Below are 16,529 nucleotides of genomic sequence, written 5' to 3' on the forward strand. Positions count from 1 at the left end.
GCGGTTAATAAGCGAGGGCCAACTACTGTGCAATGGCGACAGTTTACTACAATAAAGGATATTGTAGGGTGGGGGAGATGGGACAATTTTTATTCTATTTTCTCCTCCAATTTTTTAGTAAAGAAAAAACGTTCAGAGAATCATAAAACCCTATCCTTACGACTCTGTATACAGTTGTTAATTGTTTAAAACATGATTAGGATAATATGTGCCAAAGGTGTCCCATCTTCCCCCACAGTACTACAGCCTGTGCCTCCGAAAAATACAATATGACAAACATTTTTTTGCTTGATGTTTATTAAAAATGCGCCATAGGTAATATTGGCAGTTTGGTCCAAATCCAATATTTGAGAAAAATCATAGATATACCATTTCCACGCATGACCCAGTAATGTAGTAGGTTGGGGTAAGATGGTTTTCACGTAATATGCAATATTTGTTAATCATGTTTTAAACAATTAACAACGCTCTACTAGAAGCGAAAAGGTGCGGTTTCACCAAATGGGACGATAAAAAATAATGAAAACGTATCCCATCTTACCCCAACATACTATATACACATGGGCGACAAATTGCCTAGAAGTCAAAATATATTTACAACGTTTGGTGCAAGATGTCTATGTTATGATCCTGGTTTGGGGAAAATCCCCAAAACATAAAATCGAGAGAAAATTCATAACTTTTTTCGAACTAAAATTTTGCCTGATGCAAAAAAAATATTTTTATGCGAAAAATAAGATTTCAATGTGAAATATAAGATTTCTATTTTCGTTTAAACAAACTGTTAAGTCTGGTGACCAATTCATCGGTATCGAAATTCTCTTTACACAATCTTACAAATGATAGTTCCAACCTTCGTGCCTGTTTCATCGTGTAAGAGTCAGGAGAGTTATACAACGCAGCATTATCAACTAATAGTTTCATATCATCCATCAGTAGTTCATATGTATAGTTATTGTGAGAACTTCTTCGTGTAGACCTCGGGAAAGGGAGTCCCACGTCAGGGTTCGTTCCGTCAATCTTTCCCACGATCTCGTAGAGGGAAATTGGTCGCGTGACGATGTCGTAATAATCGGGCACGATGGTGACGTCGACCGGGTGTCTGGGGGGATTGGAATGTTATTAAATTTTTAAAATTATTTATTCTATATGGGTGAGGTCCTACAGTGAGGCATGCCATGGGACCTGGGATTTAGACCAGAGTTGGCCCATTACCCCAACATTGTATATGCACATTCTATTCTATATGGGTGAGGTCCTACAGTGAGGCATGCCATTGGGACCTGGGATTTAGACCACAGTTGGTTCATTATCCCAACATTGTATATGCACATTCTATTCTATATGGGTGAGGTCCTATAGTGAGGCATGCCATGGGACCTAGAATTTAGACCAGAGTTGCCCATTACACCAACATTGTATATGCACATTCTATTCTATATGGGTGAGGTCCTATAGTGAGGCACGCCATGGGACCTGGGATTTATACCAGAGTTGGTTCATTACCCCAACATTGTATATGCACATTCTATTCTATATGGGTGAGGTCCTATAGTGAGGCACGCCATGGGACCTGGGATTTATACCAGAGTTGGCCCATTACCCCAACATTGTATATGCACATTCTATTCTATATGGGTGAGGTCCTACAGTGAAGCACGCCATGGGACCTGGGATTTAGACCAGAGTTGGCCCATTACCCCAACATTGTATATGCACATTCTATTCTATATGGGTGAGGTCCTACAGTGAAGCACGCCATGGGACCTGGTATTTGGCCATAGTTGGCCCATTACCCAACACGCAGGGTGTTACCGCATGAACCTCACCAGATGTTAAAGCTTGTCGCTTCCCAGAAGGTTGCCGACCAGGGCTTTAATGATAATGGATGGGGGATTTCCCTTGACAGCTCAGTCAAGGATAGATGACTCGTATTTGATGACATCACAATATTATGACATCATTTTCACACCTCCCACAAAAATAAATGCAACAAAACCTATAATTTAAACCCAATATAAAAACCACATACCTAAACAACTCTGAATATTGATATCCGATCAATTTCTCGATTATCCTCTTGCAGACCAACCCCTCCTCCTCCTCCTCTTCCTCCTCCTCCCCACTCTCACTCCCACCCTCCTCTTCACTTCCCTCCTCCATCTCCTCCTCCTCCTCTTCCTCCTCCTCTTGCTCTTGCTCTTCCACGTCATCATCATCATCATACTCCTCCATGTATCGAGGTTTCCGTCTGACTCGGCGCTCACGAACTTCTAAGAATAAATGTAACTTACTTCATTTATCTAAATACAATAACTGAAGATTTAAACCAGAAATTCAAGCTGGGTGTTCTGTTTCATACACCTCGTGCCCGCTTACAAGTTACCACGTATGTAACTTATTTATCCTCGCATAACGAGGCAACGTCAGTCGTTATAACTTGGGTGTTCTGTTTCATACACCCCGTGCCCGCTTACGAGTTATCACGTATGTTACTTATTTATCCTCGCATGAAGGGGCAATGACAGTCGTGACAGTCGTTATGACACGGGTGTTCTGTTTCATACACCTCTTGCCCGCTTACAAGTTATCATGTATGTAACTTATTTATCCTCGCATAACGAGGCAACGTCAGTCGTTATAACTTGGGTGTTCTGTTTCATACACCTCTTGCCCGCTTACAAGTTATCATGTATATAACCTTGTGGGTGGTTGTATCTTAACCACCCCCCTTGCCAAGGTAATAGCAGCATACAGTTCTCCCACAGACCCCTAAACCACAAACCCAGTGTGAACACAACAACCCACCTTCAACAACTTTCTTGGTTCCTTTTCGTTGTCGAAGTCGACTCGATCGTCGTTGGTTCATTTCCTCCTCAGATTCTGATGTCATAATATAATTAGTGATGTCATAATATGGTTGGTTAAGCCATAATACAATTTTAAGGGTAAGGTTTCCCTGGGATGAAAGTCAGGGCAGGCATATTATCCAAAACAATATCGTTTAAAATATAGAACAAACAGGAAACCCCACATTTCCAATATTACAAACAATTGTTAACACCATTATTACCAACAATACCTATTGTTTCATCCTCCTCCTCACTTTCTTCCTCTTCAATAACTCCATTGTTAATGTCGGCGTAATTTCGATTACGGGTAACTCTTCGACGAGAACTGGAGGAAAAAAGGGTTTACCGAAAATGAATAAACTTCCACCATTAGGTTTAACATATAGTAGGGTGGGGGAAGATGCAAAATAAATGAAATTAGACCATATATTTTATACAGTATGTTTTACAAGGCAATATTGGAACCCATAACTTACATGCGTTGATAATGGTACATTTCCCATTTAATAGAAGTATTGAGGAAAGTAAACAACAACGTGAATCTTGAAAATAAAGAAACTTCTTCAACTGCTTGCCGCCATTTTAATAAACGCTTCGCTGCTTTCGCCTGGAATGTAATTATGTTTAATGTGATGATCCTCATGCTCACTGTCGGTGATGCACACCATACATGGTAGCTTCATACGCCTCATGCTCACTGTCGAGTTATACGAGTGTTGCACACCATACAAGGTGGCTTCATACACCTCATGCTCACTGTCGAGTTATAACACGGGTCAACGGGTGTTGCACACCGTACATGGTGGCTTCACATACACACACATAGACACACCATATTCTTACCCGTTCTCGGTCCGATGCTGTTTCCGAGTTCACGGCCAAGTAAGGTTTGAAACAACTGCAAACAATAAAGTCTTGTTAAAATAGCCTGCGCAAAGATGGTTGTCAAAAGAATACAGACTTAACTATTGGCAATACAAAAACATTTACTAGAAAGTTACATACATGGTAACTTGTAAGCGGGCAGCAGCCTTGAAGCTGGGGTTTTGGCCCAACCCCCCCCCTCACCCATATAGAATAGAAACAATAACCAATACACAATATATTGGTGTTATTAGGACTGTCATTTCCCCGCTATGTGAGGATAAATAAGTTATATTCTATGTGGGTGCGGTCCTTGCTGACCACCTGGGAGTTAGCTATGAATGGATAAGTTAACATAAAATAACAATGATTAACATAATGCTACCAATAAACCAGCCTTTAATAATCTTACTTGGGCAATATATGTTCGTGGAACTCGAGCAACAAGAGAGCAAACTCTTGCACGGTCTCGGCGACCTCGACCCGTTGTTCCAACACCTCGGGCTCGGTGACGGTCGCCAGCCCGCCACGACAAGCGTCATGGATCATCGAACGCATGTTCTTCTTTATGAATGAGCGGTGCAGTTCCTCCCCATCAGAGGGCGCACCAGAGCGACGAGACGGGGCCTCACTGGGTTCGAGAAGTTGTTTCTTCCGCTCCATTGACCTTGAAATATGCGATTGCGTTAAAGCCAAACGGTATTTTTGCTCAGTTTCTTCTTAATCAACCAGTTATTAATAAACAGGTAAACAGTTGTCCAGAAACAAAAATTGGTCTCACTTTTATTATAATTATTACAACATGGAAAAAGTCTGCAAGAAATTTTGAATTTTCTGCAATTTTTCTTACCTGACACAAAGTAATGGATAAGCAAATAGGAAAATGATTTTTAAAGCAGCAATGTTTCATCTGCGTACGACACAGCAAGACCTTATGGTAATTATACAATTTCTTTTAACACCACCACACCAATACTTGCTTAACAATAAGATCAAGACCACAAGCAACTTGGCACATACATAGATTATGTGAGTTTGTAGTGTTTCACAAGTTTTTGCTGCTTAAACTTTAGTATGAATTTATACCATGGTTGGCCCAGTACCCCAACACCCACTATACAAATACTCACTTAACAATGACATCATAATGCTTCCTTATGGATTTGAGGAGCCTTGATTCGCGGATCCCGTTGTTACACAAAGATGAAACCAAATGATCGAGTTGTTGTTGGTCGTCGATGGAATGCCATAGGTTCAATCCAACGTGAGGCCACGTCACTTCTTCCTTGGACTTACGGAACCGAGCTGTTATGAAGGTATGTTTGTAAATTGGAGCAAAATCTTACTTAAAAAATCTTATTTCAAACCGCAAAACCTAAAAGCCATTTTAAACTATATACAAGAAAGTGAAAAAACACCCAATGTTTTTGGGCTGTGTTAATTGGATGATAAACTTTTGAAAGAGGGATGACAACATGTGTTTTAGCACCCCATACCTAAAACAGATTTTACCCCGCTGTTACGTGTCTATACAAACAAGCAGGGCCAGAGAATCGAATCTCTATTCTTGCCTATACAGTGTCTGAATGGTAGGACACGTGTGTTGGTGTTATTTACATCCCAATTCTCAGGTGTGAAGACCCAACGTATATTCATATATATATATAACACATATTAACTTACGTTTCTTACTCGGCGACATCTGAGCGAGAGGAACGTCATCATCGGACGAATGATCGACTTTCATTCGCTTCTTCGGACTTTTACTTGGGGAACCTTCATATAAGCATGAGTTTGTGGTTGGTATTATATTATATAAGGGTGAGGTCTTAACATGGCTTGCCAGGGGACCTGGGGTTCAGACCAGAGTTGCCCATTACCCCAACATTGCATATGCACATTCTATTCTATATTGGCGAGGTCCTACTGTGAGGCATGCCATGTGACCTGAGATTAGACCGGAGTTGGCTTATTCCCTCAGCATTGTATACGCATATTTTATTCTGTATGGCTGAGGTCCTACAGCGAGGCACGTCATGGGACCTGAGATTTAGTGCAGAGTTGCCCATTACCCCAACATTGTATATGCACATTCTATTCTATATGGGTGAGGTCCTACAGCGAGGCACGTCATGGGACCTGAGATTAGACCGGAGTTGCCCATTACATCAAAGCAATTTAAGAAAGAATGACATATCCTGGTATGAACAGAAAAACAGAAGACAAATATAGGCATTGTTCCAATCCATTAGGCTATTATAAGCATTTATGCTTAAGATGATGAAAAAAGTTAAAACACTTATGCGTGCTGATATAGTAATATGAAACATAACCTTACCTCCAGTTTTCTTAGGTGTAGCAGGGGCGGTGTTAATGTCGACGTGGGTTGAATAATCAATGTTATCATTAACCCACCCCTTCTCAACATAGAAACCTGGAATACCATCGCAGAACAACCAGTACCTGTATGTATTGTGAAAATAATATGGTGAGAAATAGATAATCAAACCTTTGTCAGAATTTAAAAATATGAGATAATACGGGTCGACATATGTGAGTGTGGCGTAGTTGTATCCACAAAAGTCAAAAAGACGTAAATTTTAGTATTTAGCGGATATACAATGTAATAATTAACATTTCCACAACCACGCCCCACATGCTTTGGTTAGGAAATATATGGTCAACACTGCTACAAAAACTAAAAATACATGGTCAACACTGCTCCCCACCTACTATGGTTACGATCGGTACCCAATGGAAGCCGCCTCCTCAGATGACGAGCGAGCGTCCTCGTTTCCTCCAATTGGCGATCTGCTCTCTCCGACTCTTGTTTACTTCTCTGCTCCTGGAGGATCACTTCCTCCTCTTCTCTTATCCTCCTCCTCCTCTCCTCCTCCTCCCTCCTGTGTTTCTCACTCAACATCTTTCTCTTCTTTACTCTGGGATGGGATGGAAGAAAAAATTAAAAATAGATTTTTTATTTTTTAACACTGTTTCATACACCACGTTCCCGCTTACAAGTTACCACCTATGTAACATAATAATCCTCGCATGGCGAGCAATGACAGTCGTTATAACCCCATAACACCACCCACCTACCTACTAACAAGGTCAATTCCCTCATCTTCTACATCTTCAGCTTTAATCGGATTCTTTACAAAATATGGGTCGATTGAAGGTTCTTCCTTTGATTCCTTTTTCTTGGGAACCTGCGTTTAAAAGGTTGTTATATTTTAAAAGTTAATACAGATGTTATACATATGTACTTGGGAGCCTGGTTACTGTTTATTCAGATAACTATCTGGTTGTTATTAAACAGGTTTTATTCTGTATGGGTGAGGTCCTACAGCATGGCATGCCATAGCACTCTTTTGTTTTATTTATCATTCCAATGATCAACTTACAGGTGGTTTATTATCCTGTGTTGTATTCCAAACTTTAAAACATGCAAAGTAACTTTGACTGCATTAGATTTATAATGAAGGTTTGGTAACAATAGATGGTTTGAAATTTAAAGCATTTCACTTTGGATTAAACCCAAAACACCACATACAAACAATCATAGACAAAGTATGTAGCAGTTAAACATGATACCCAAGCATCCCAAACAACACAAACCTCATATAATTTCTTTTCTTTCTTCTGCTGCAAAACTTTCTTATAAATAGTGGTTGCTTTTTCCGTAGTGTCTTCTATATGTATTTGTACAGCGTACGTGTTCATCACTCTATATGTGAGGGCAGCTAACACATCTATCTGCTCCGGTGGTTCCATGTCGTACAACTCAAGTTCGTACATGCGACGGAATGTCTGAAGGTGGGAAAAAATAAAATAAACTGGTAATGCAGTAAAAATTAGCTATTTAATTGTTGAGACATATAAAACTAGCTGTCAAAAATACTAAAGTGTTGGACAAATACAACTTAACTTATATAAACACCAAATATGGTGCGACCAATTCACGGTTATTGTTTTGTTGACACTTTGTAAAAATACTGAAGTGTCAATTAAATACAACTTAACTTTTAACACCTTAGAAAGTAACTTAGCTGTAATTCCAACTTACGGAATCTGCGAGTTCCGAGTCACATGACCCAATGTTGGAGTTGGAATCACTTTTCTCCTCGTCCAGTTCGTCGTCGTTTTGCCGAAGACAAATCCGCATCAGTTCGCAACAAATAGTGGGGGTGACTTGGACCTGGGGTTATATGGGGGTAGATAGTGGGGGGATGGTGGGGTAGGGGCCAGTGGTCCAGCCAGGAAAAATAAGGGGGGTTTTATTCAAAACATTTTCAAACATCTTTTTTTTAAATAACTTTTTTTTGTTTTAAAAGGGGGGGTCGCAACATCCTAAACCCCCTGGCTGCGCCACTTGTTGGGTCTATGGTGTGGGGGTTATGGTAAAGTATGCTGGCTAGGGCTGTGGATTTTCCCTATTTTTGTTTAACCGTTAACCGTTCAGTTTTAACCGGTTAACCGATACAAGTGTAATTCTAATAAAAGCGTCTTGTTTATCGCTTTTCTTTCGCGAATTTAAAGGCAACTTTACGACGAACGTATGGACTATGCTTGCAATACACGGGCAAACGTTCTTAACGTTAAAGAAATGCTTTCTTATTTATATTGAAACCTGTTTTAAAACACCTGCCGTCTAAATAATCAACGTGTGAATTGCAATTATGACGCAGTTATTAACGTGTGAATTGCTATTATGTCGTAATCAATTGCCAGGTCAAACAATCGCTATTATGATGCAATGATTCCACGTGTGAATGCCTGCTTTTACGTAATAAACACGCTGCTTGGCTGAGGAAAACATTTAAGTTGTGTATTACACCAATATAATGTTGCAAAACTAGTTAGCCTGCGGTATTAACAATCAAGATTGATGGCGTAATCGCCGTTGTAGGGCACGATCAAAGCAACAGCGTCCCTGCGCACTCTGTCTTATTGCAAAACAACAATCAACGAACACGTGCCTTTCGTGTAAATAAGACAGATATTGATATACGTTTATGCCCTATGACGTCATAGTTCGGTTAACGACTTGAACTTTTCGTTAGCGGTTAACCGAATAGGTTCGGTTAACCGGTTAACCGTTAACTTTTCCACAGCCCTAATGCTGGCCCATCAAAACACACCGTATATATTTATAGTTTTATGCGGAGGCACAGGGGTTAATAGTAAGGGAGTTATATGACAGTTGGTTTAAGAGTATGAGTGTAATAAGGAGCTGTGGATTTGCCTACAATGTATTAATCAGTAAACATTACAACCAATTAGTTAGATTTGTTTCACAGGATGGTGTGTCTAACTATCCCTGCATCCCCTGTGTTTATAAAAGTTTGGTGCCTATGAACATGATTACCATTAGTCTTTACAATATATGATGTATCCATGTTTAACCCTTACCTGGTTGTGGGGTTTGAAGGTGATATGGGAAATTAGGTGTATGGGGATAATATGCGTTATATAGGGAGACACCTATGCATATATAACATTACAATACACAGTGTATTCATAACTAAGTCACCTGGTTCAACCTATACCCCAGCTCCATGTAGTCCTTAGCAATATCATCAGCAAGTAATGTTTGAAGCAAAACAACCAGTATACGACTTGTAAGGGAATACCTGTGTTTTAAGTGTTGTTGTTATGGTATGTGGGCTTACATGTGTTAAGTTAGTGAAGATAAACTGCGACTGTACATAATGCAGTTGTTTGTTGTTAAACTACTATAAGTATAGATGGGGAAGATGGGACACCTTTAGCACATAATATCCAAATATCCTGATCATGTTTTTAAACAATTAATAACGGTTTGTGGGAGTTATGAGGATACGGTTTATAATTCTTTGAATGTTCTTTGTTTACTTTTTTCTTTGGTGGGATTTAGGTCTGAGTTGGCCCATACTCAAACAACAAGAGTAAAAAGTCAGTTGAATTAGTCATATCTGCTACACTATACAACTCACCCCTTCCTTCCCATCGTAACAGCTTCAATAACATTGTTGAAATTAAATTGTTTATGAAAGGCTGGTTCCTTTGGTGCGAGTAGGTGATGATATGAATGAATAAACTCGCAGATCATGGCCACGTTACCAAACGATGTGTTGGGGAGTGAATCAGGCAGTTCTACCAGCTCCATAGTGGGGAGTTGTCTAAATAAGGGAGTGAAATAATGAAGATACTGCTCGGAATATGTTTTACTAAAGTAAACTGTGACGTGAGGATACAAGTTACATTTATTCATTTATTAATTTCTTTTATGGAGATTTATCTCATTACTTTAAGTTACACTTATTCATTATTATTATAATTATACATATGATGCGAATGATAGCGACTTAAATGACTGTCATTGCTCGCCACAAGAAGATAAGAACCGCTCACTCATTACTTTCATATTTATTTACACACAAACGATATAAGCAATTAAAATGCATCTGACCACCCAAACACTAACATGGCCGCCATACAAGTGTAAATAATAAACATTCCATCCAACCCCACCCACCTACAACTTGCCATTCTCGACAAGTGCTGGTCTTCAAACTTATCGCTCTGGTTCGTTTCTTCCACAAGTGATCCCCTTTTGGCTTTTCTACGTTCGGCAAGAAACGCTTTTCTTTCAGAAATCGACAACGAGTCGTATTTTCGTTTAAATTCAAATAATTCCCATTTCTTTAAAATATCCTCTTTTACTTCGAGGGGTAAATTCTCGCGTTGCTTTTCTGTCAGGATCTTGCATGCCCTGCGTGGGGGGGTTATTGTGATAATTAAACGATAATATTGCTAGGTTTATTGAATCTGTACCATGCTGAGGCAGTTTATAGATACTTAATAATAAAGATTCTATTCTATAAGGGTGAGGTCTTCAGTGAGGCACACCTGAGCCCTGGGATGTAGGTCTATTACCCCAACACCCAGGGTGCTACCATCTAGACCCCACTGTGGCAGTTTATAGACACTCAATAATAGAGATTGTATTCTATATGAGCGAGGTCTTCAGTGAGACACATCTGAGACCTGGGATGTAGGTCTATTACCCCAACACCCAGGGTGCTACCATCTAGACCCCACTGTGGCAGTTTATAGACACTCAATAATAGAGATTGTATTCTATATGAGCGAGGTCTTCAGTGAGACACATCTGAGACCTGGGATGTAGGTATATTACCCCAACACCCAGGGTTCTACCATCTAGACTCTACATCAGCTTATACAGAACAATAATAAAGATAAACAAAGAACTTACGCGGTTACAGTAAGCTTATATTTATGAGCTCTGAATCGTTTTTCTTTCTTCAATGAAAGCAGTTGAAGAATAATCAATGGTTGCCGGGGTTTCCTGGATTTCCCCGTTGATCTGTGGGTGGTAATGAGAATGTGTATTCACAAGCGGCAATTTTTACAAGGAGGGGTTTTTACGAAAGCTTGGGGCCTTTTGATTGACTTGCGACCTTAACTTTCGAAACAGGGGTGCCATCATAATATGTTCTATCACATCAATTTTAAACATCAAAAAACCTAGCTGTCAGGCAGCGATAGTTTACACATTCCTATGAAACAAATCCAACTTATTGGTTGTAAATTCATGTAATGTTTACTGATTAGTTCAGTTTAAACAATCCAAGGGTTGGCCTGCCAAGCTGGTTCAGGGCCTATGTTGGTTTTAAGAGTGACAGTTATTTATGATTGTCACTCTCATGCAAAAGGTGTACTAATGGTTTTAAGAATTACTAGATAATAACAAGTCCCAAATAGGTTCACTTCTAACATTAGGTGCACAGTGAATACATGCGTATGGACCAACCTTGGTTTAGTTGGAGCACGGGATGACATCATCTTGATGCTCCCTTTCTTCGTTAACTCCAATAATGTGGCTTGCTTCTTCTTTTTAGGTGAAGCGCTCTTTCTAGATGAGCCGTGCCTTTGTAACGAGTTTTCCCCGTTTATGATATCTTCTTTTACAATCTTGGACGCTTTCTTTAAAAAAACGTCAAGAGGGGATTTCCCTTCTTTGGTTTCCTTCCGAGCTTTTTTGTTCGGACTTAAATTAAGTTTCTCGGATTTTCGTTTTTTATTTTTCTCCGATTTGAATTCCTCTAATTCTTCCACCTCTATGATGTCACCATTGCAATTATTATGTCCGTTAATCGATAAAAGAGGATCAGCATTGTTGAAATATTGCTGTGTGGTGATGGTGGAGAGTTGTATTAATTCTGTGACTTCCTCCGGTGTTATTCGACTTGGCAGTGAATATTTACAAACCTGAATACATGGTTTATGTGAAAACAAACATAAATTTACCCATATATATGCTGTTACTGAAAATATAAAAGCATGAAAGATATATTGTGGCCTGTATTTGTTGCTTGAATTTAAAGGACTAATGTTTCGTTTGCCATTTGGCAAGCCAACATTAAGGTTTGCCATTAAGTAACTTGCCCAAGGAGTGAGAAGAATGTATTCGACCTTTCAATGATACCACCATTCGGCGTCCACTAGAGTTTTAAAACATTACCTACTAGGTCGCAGGCAAGCAGGCTAACCATTGTGCTATGATACTAGGAAGGATACATACAACCACAATGGTAGCAGTACCAAGCTTTGAACCCAGAACCCATACAACCACACAAACTCACCAAATCCTCGCTGACCAACCACGGGATCTTCTTCTTAGAATTATTCGGACGCATCGCGCTTGATCGAATAAACAAGCGAATGTTATCGCGGTTGGGTGGTTTCATGGTTCGCGATAAATGCTCGCTTGGAACTTTGCTCACAATCTGTAAAAATATAGACAATGTTTGTTATGATTATACAAGGGTGGGGTTTGAGGTTAATAGGCAACTAACACGGGTATGCAGGGTGTACATGCCCTCACATCTACTATGATACTCTTTAGGCCTATGTCAATGTGACATTTCGTAATTGCCAAGATTTTAACAATGCTACTGCGGCAAAAAATATAGTTCGAAGAGGAGTCTAATGAAAACCTACCGGAGTTGGGACAGAAAGTTAAGATATCACTTTTATACGAACTAAAAATCAGTATGGGAATTTGGTCAAGTCTGGTCTGAACCCTAGATTGTCCAGAAGAACCTCACCCATATAAAATAGACTTGAACAAGCTCCTACCTTATTCTCTTCAACCAGCAGTATATTGTATTTAGCCGGGATTATTTTAGGTCTTTTCTTCAACGAGACGCCGCTTCTAACCACCGCACTTGGTGATCGGGTGGAACGACGAATATCTGGAGGAGGTAAAATTACTTATATAATCAATACAATCAATTAGTTGATGGTAGAGGTATACGTTATATACAACAAGGGATCTCCCGCATATGCATGCAATGGACATAGATAGGCACCAAACCTAGGGTGGCGGGGTAGGCAGGCCAACCCTAAAATTTTCTGCACTGCAATAATCAGTAAACATTACAACCAATAAGTTAGATTAGTTTCACAGGATTGTGTGTCTTACTACCCCTGCCTCCCCTGTGTTTTACAAAGTTTGGTGCCTATGCACTTGGATATTCTATACGACCTACATGAATAAAACAAACAATTTACCAGTTTTAAAGATGTCCGTTATCAGCGACTGTCGCTTATTTTCTTTGTCACTAGATGGCGATACAGTGACAGGTTTGTCTGCCAGAGTTTCCCCGTTGTTAACATGGGTGACATCCGACGTAGTGGGTGAAATGGAGGGTTCGGTTTCATCAGTTTTATTCAAATCAACCTCGTTGGTTTCAAGATGTTGCTCCTCTATTTTGGCGTCAAAAGATACTCCAGGTTTAGCCTGCAATTAAATACATAAGCTTAATATTAGGGTGTCATGTCACACCAGTTGTTGAAACAGAAGTGACATCATATGCTTTGGAACCCCAGTTTTACACCTACAACAGCTTATACCCACCATGCTGTTAGGTGTATATACTTTAATCAATGAGGTTCCCCAACTATAATTAACAAATTTAACAACTATGAAAATTTTAACATTGTCACTCCAGAACAGATTAAAAATGTGCTGCAGGTAACATTCTGCCCATGCCGTTACAGTTTATGGTATAAAACACAAAAAGCCAAATAATAATAAAGCCCACTCACAGTGAACTTCACTGTTTCTCCGTGCACGTAATTAGTCAGCAATAAATTGTAAGCTTGCGCAACAATGCTCTCTAGTGGCAAGAATGAATGATGGACGAGCTTCAACACCGGTTCCATCCACACCTCATCGTACGTTTGGAGGAGTCTGGGGGAAAGTAGACTGGTTAGGAATATTTCATTAAATAGATGGTGCTGTTTTGTTGGCTAGTGGGCCAAGACAGGTCTATATTAAAAGCCTCAAAGAATTTTAGCAGTTAAGCTCTACAAAAACATGCACAATCATTAATACCTTAGATGTTAAACGGTGGACTGTTTACTTTAGTTATGCAGCAAAGAATGCAGCTGGCAGTCATACCATTGTTCCATAGTATGTCTTAACGGTTGGTTTTCCATAATCACATAAGACACAGAAGACTTTTAGTTTTGGTTCCAAGAGGTAGTTACACAAAAAATGTATAATAAGTTATGTAAAGTAGATATAACCTCACCTTTCCCTACAAGAAGCCTCAGACAGCATAGCATTTTCATGGGTTAGGTTGATATGACCCGTGCACTGGCAAGTCCAAACTCTCTTCTCATAAAGTTTCAATCGTTCGTTGTATTCGCTGAGGATCAAAAATTAGTTCAACTTTTTTAGTGTAAACACAAATATCAATTATATATTTACGTTTCATCATCAAAAGTCTCCTTAGTGTGCGGGATGGTGAACTTCTTCTTTTGTGATGTCACTGCTGGTGATGTCACACCTGATGATGTCACGTCTGGTGATGTCACTTCTTGTGGTGTAACGTCTGGTGGTGTCACATCTGGTGATGTCACGTCTGGTGATGTCACGTCTGGTGATGTCACGTCTGGTGATGTCACGTCTGGTGATGTCACGTCTGGTGATGTCACGTCTGGTGATGTCACACCTGATGATGTCACGTCTGGTGATGTCACTTCTTGTGGTGTAACGTCTGGTGGTGTCACGTCTGGTGATGTCACTTCTTGTGGTGCCACTTCTTGTGGTGTAACCTCTGGTGATGTCGCGCCTGGTGATGTCACGTCTGGTGATGTCACTTTTGGTGATGTCACACCTGATCTCGTCATACCCGATGATATCACACCCGATGACGTCACACCTGATGACGTCACACCCCCATCAAATATCTTCTTACCAAGGAACGGCATCTTTGTTTCAATTAATTTCTACCACGGCCCATGTTTATGAAAGCTCTCTGAACCCTGGGTTGGATTTGGAGTTGGGGTTACTGATGTTACAATGTAGAGATAAATGCGTATTGTATTCTGTGCTAGTAAAGAATCCTTCGACCTTCACATACATTATCTGATAATTGCTACCCACTACACACCCAAGGAGTTTGGAACATTTTTGGATAATGAAGCAATCAAATTTATATTCCCGGAAACGTTTAATATTTCAGCCAATTGGCAATTCATTCTTAACGGGTCAGGAGTAACCGTAGCGTGTGATTTCTTTACTAAAAATAGCAAAGATTATAGTTTTACTTAATGGTTTACCGACCCTTATGAAAATAACAACATTTATCCTTCCAATATTTTATTTCTAAAACGAATAAAATCGGCGTTTTAATAAATTTAGACGCATTTTAATTTATGAAAACATAAACCATATTTCAACCAAAAAAAAGCTACATAACTACAAATTACGCAACAAGGGTGAGAAAAATTGCCATTTATACAAAAACTATTAACAAATTTATGTAAAAATACGTCTAAAATTAAATAAAATAACCAGAATTTTTAGTAAATTTTTACCAAACTTTTGTTGAAGGTTCCTTACAAGTTATGGCCACAGAAATAAAAATGAATAGAACGCGCATCTCCAATGTCGGCAAAGGAGAGAGGTGATACACTCTCTCTCTTTCGCGGGTCGTTCCCGTTTACTATTGTAGTCAATGGAGTCGATGACGTTTTATGTAGTTTTTCTTCGTTTTTTGACTTAATTTAAAGTTATAGTGTAAAACAACTATTTTCTAATATATATATATTTCTTACAAATCGTTTGTTTAAAATTTTTAACTAATTTTTTTAAATAATTAAATTTCCTAAACAAGTGGTAAACTGTGAGCGTTACCCTACTAAATAACTAAACTGGCGTAATAAACTTGAATAGTTGGTATAGTTTTTAAAATAAACAGCTAAAACCTTCCAAAAATACTATGCGCCTATCTTTTACAATGGAGACGAAGGAAAATGGGGACGGAGTTGGCGGTCACGTGAATAGAAAAAAGAATATATCACGCTTTTGGGCAATTGCGCGTTCTACTCTTTTTTTATTTCTGTGGTTATGGCGCGGAAACTGCCGCTGGGAAGGTTGGGGGTTGTGGTAATAAAAATCAATAATTTGATGTCAGTTGACAGAGAGTTTCAACTTAAAATTGAAAAAGAACAAAATAAAATACTATTTTTCATTTGAGCACAAGTTAAGAAACTTAAAATGAGTGTATTTGCATTTTGTATAATTTTTTAATATTTGAATACTCGTATATTTTACAAAAATGTTTGAGGAGTCGTAACCGTTTCTACAAAGTACACCGCTGGATAGAGCAAACTTTAACAGCATGCGCCGATAAATATCTTACTTAAAGCAACCCAATCTTATTAGTTTTAAATTGGTTTAAATATTTACTATCCAAATAAAAAACAATTTAAAATTATACTTGCTTTATTAAC

At 39.1% G+C, this 16,529-nt stretch overlaps 1 protein-coding gene across 2 annotated transcripts; it reads right to left on the reverse strand.

Annotated features, from left to right (window-relative positions):
* Positions 1-747: 747 nt before the first annotated feature.
* Positions 748-15,638, reverse strand: LOC149737234 (tyrosine-protein kinase BAZ1B-like). Of its 2 annotated transcripts, none has more exons than XM_089877538.1 (26): positions 15,612-15,638; positions 14,500-15,056; positions 14,321-14,437; positions 13,833-13,977; positions 13,296-13,524; positions 12,861-12,976; positions 12,365-12,508; positions 11,533-11,990; positions 10,975-11,085; positions 10,234-10,470; positions 9,692-9,877; positions 9,250-9,349; positions 7,783-7,914; positions 7,335-7,526; positions 6,816-6,925; positions 6,446-6,655; positions 6,055-6,179; positions 5,400-5,492; positions 4,847-5,021; positions 4,129-4,383; positions 3,696-3,750; positions 3,329-3,459; positions 3,083-3,177; positions 2,809-2,883; positions 2,033-2,270; positions 748-1,102 (listed from the first exon to the last, which is right to left on the reverse strand). In XM_089877538.1, the coding sequence occupies exons 2-26, from the start codon at positions 15,000-15,002 to the stop codon at positions 763-765; spliced, it is 4,572 nt and encodes a 1,523-aa protein (XP_089733664.1). In that variant the 5' UTR covers positions 15,003-15,056; positions 15,612-15,638; the 3' UTR covers positions 748-762. The 2 variants fall into 2 exon arrangements, with proteins under 2 accessions (XP_089733664.1, XP_089733663.1); XM_089877537.1 differs by having other exon boundaries at positions 2,033-2,273; positions 15,612-15,637.
* Between the last annotated feature and the right edge of the window lie 891 nt (positions 15,639-16,529).

The sequence above is a fragment of the Ciona robusta genome, chromosome 4, assembly GCF_009617815.1.
Source record: "Ciona robusta chromosome 4, ASM961781v2".
Taxonomy (NCBI): Eukaryota; Metazoa; Chordata; class Ascidiacea; order Phlebobranchia; family Cionidae; genus Ciona; species Ciona robusta.

Excerpts from the sequence above, each read along its gene's own strand:
- LOC149737234 (XM_089877537.1), bottom strand. The coding sequence starts at position 15,002 with ATGCCGTTCCTTGGTAAGAAGATATTTGATGGGGGTGTGACGTCATCA. Across the intron at positions 11,086-11,532 it reads CGTGCTCCAACTAAACCAAG|ATCAACGGGGAAATCCAGGA; the intron begins GTTGGTCCATAC and ends TACCACCCACAG. Across the intron at positions 5,022-5,399 it reads GATGTCGCCGAGTAAGAAAC|CTCGGTTCCGTAAGTCCAAG; the intron begins GTAAGTTAATAT and ends CCTTCATAACAG.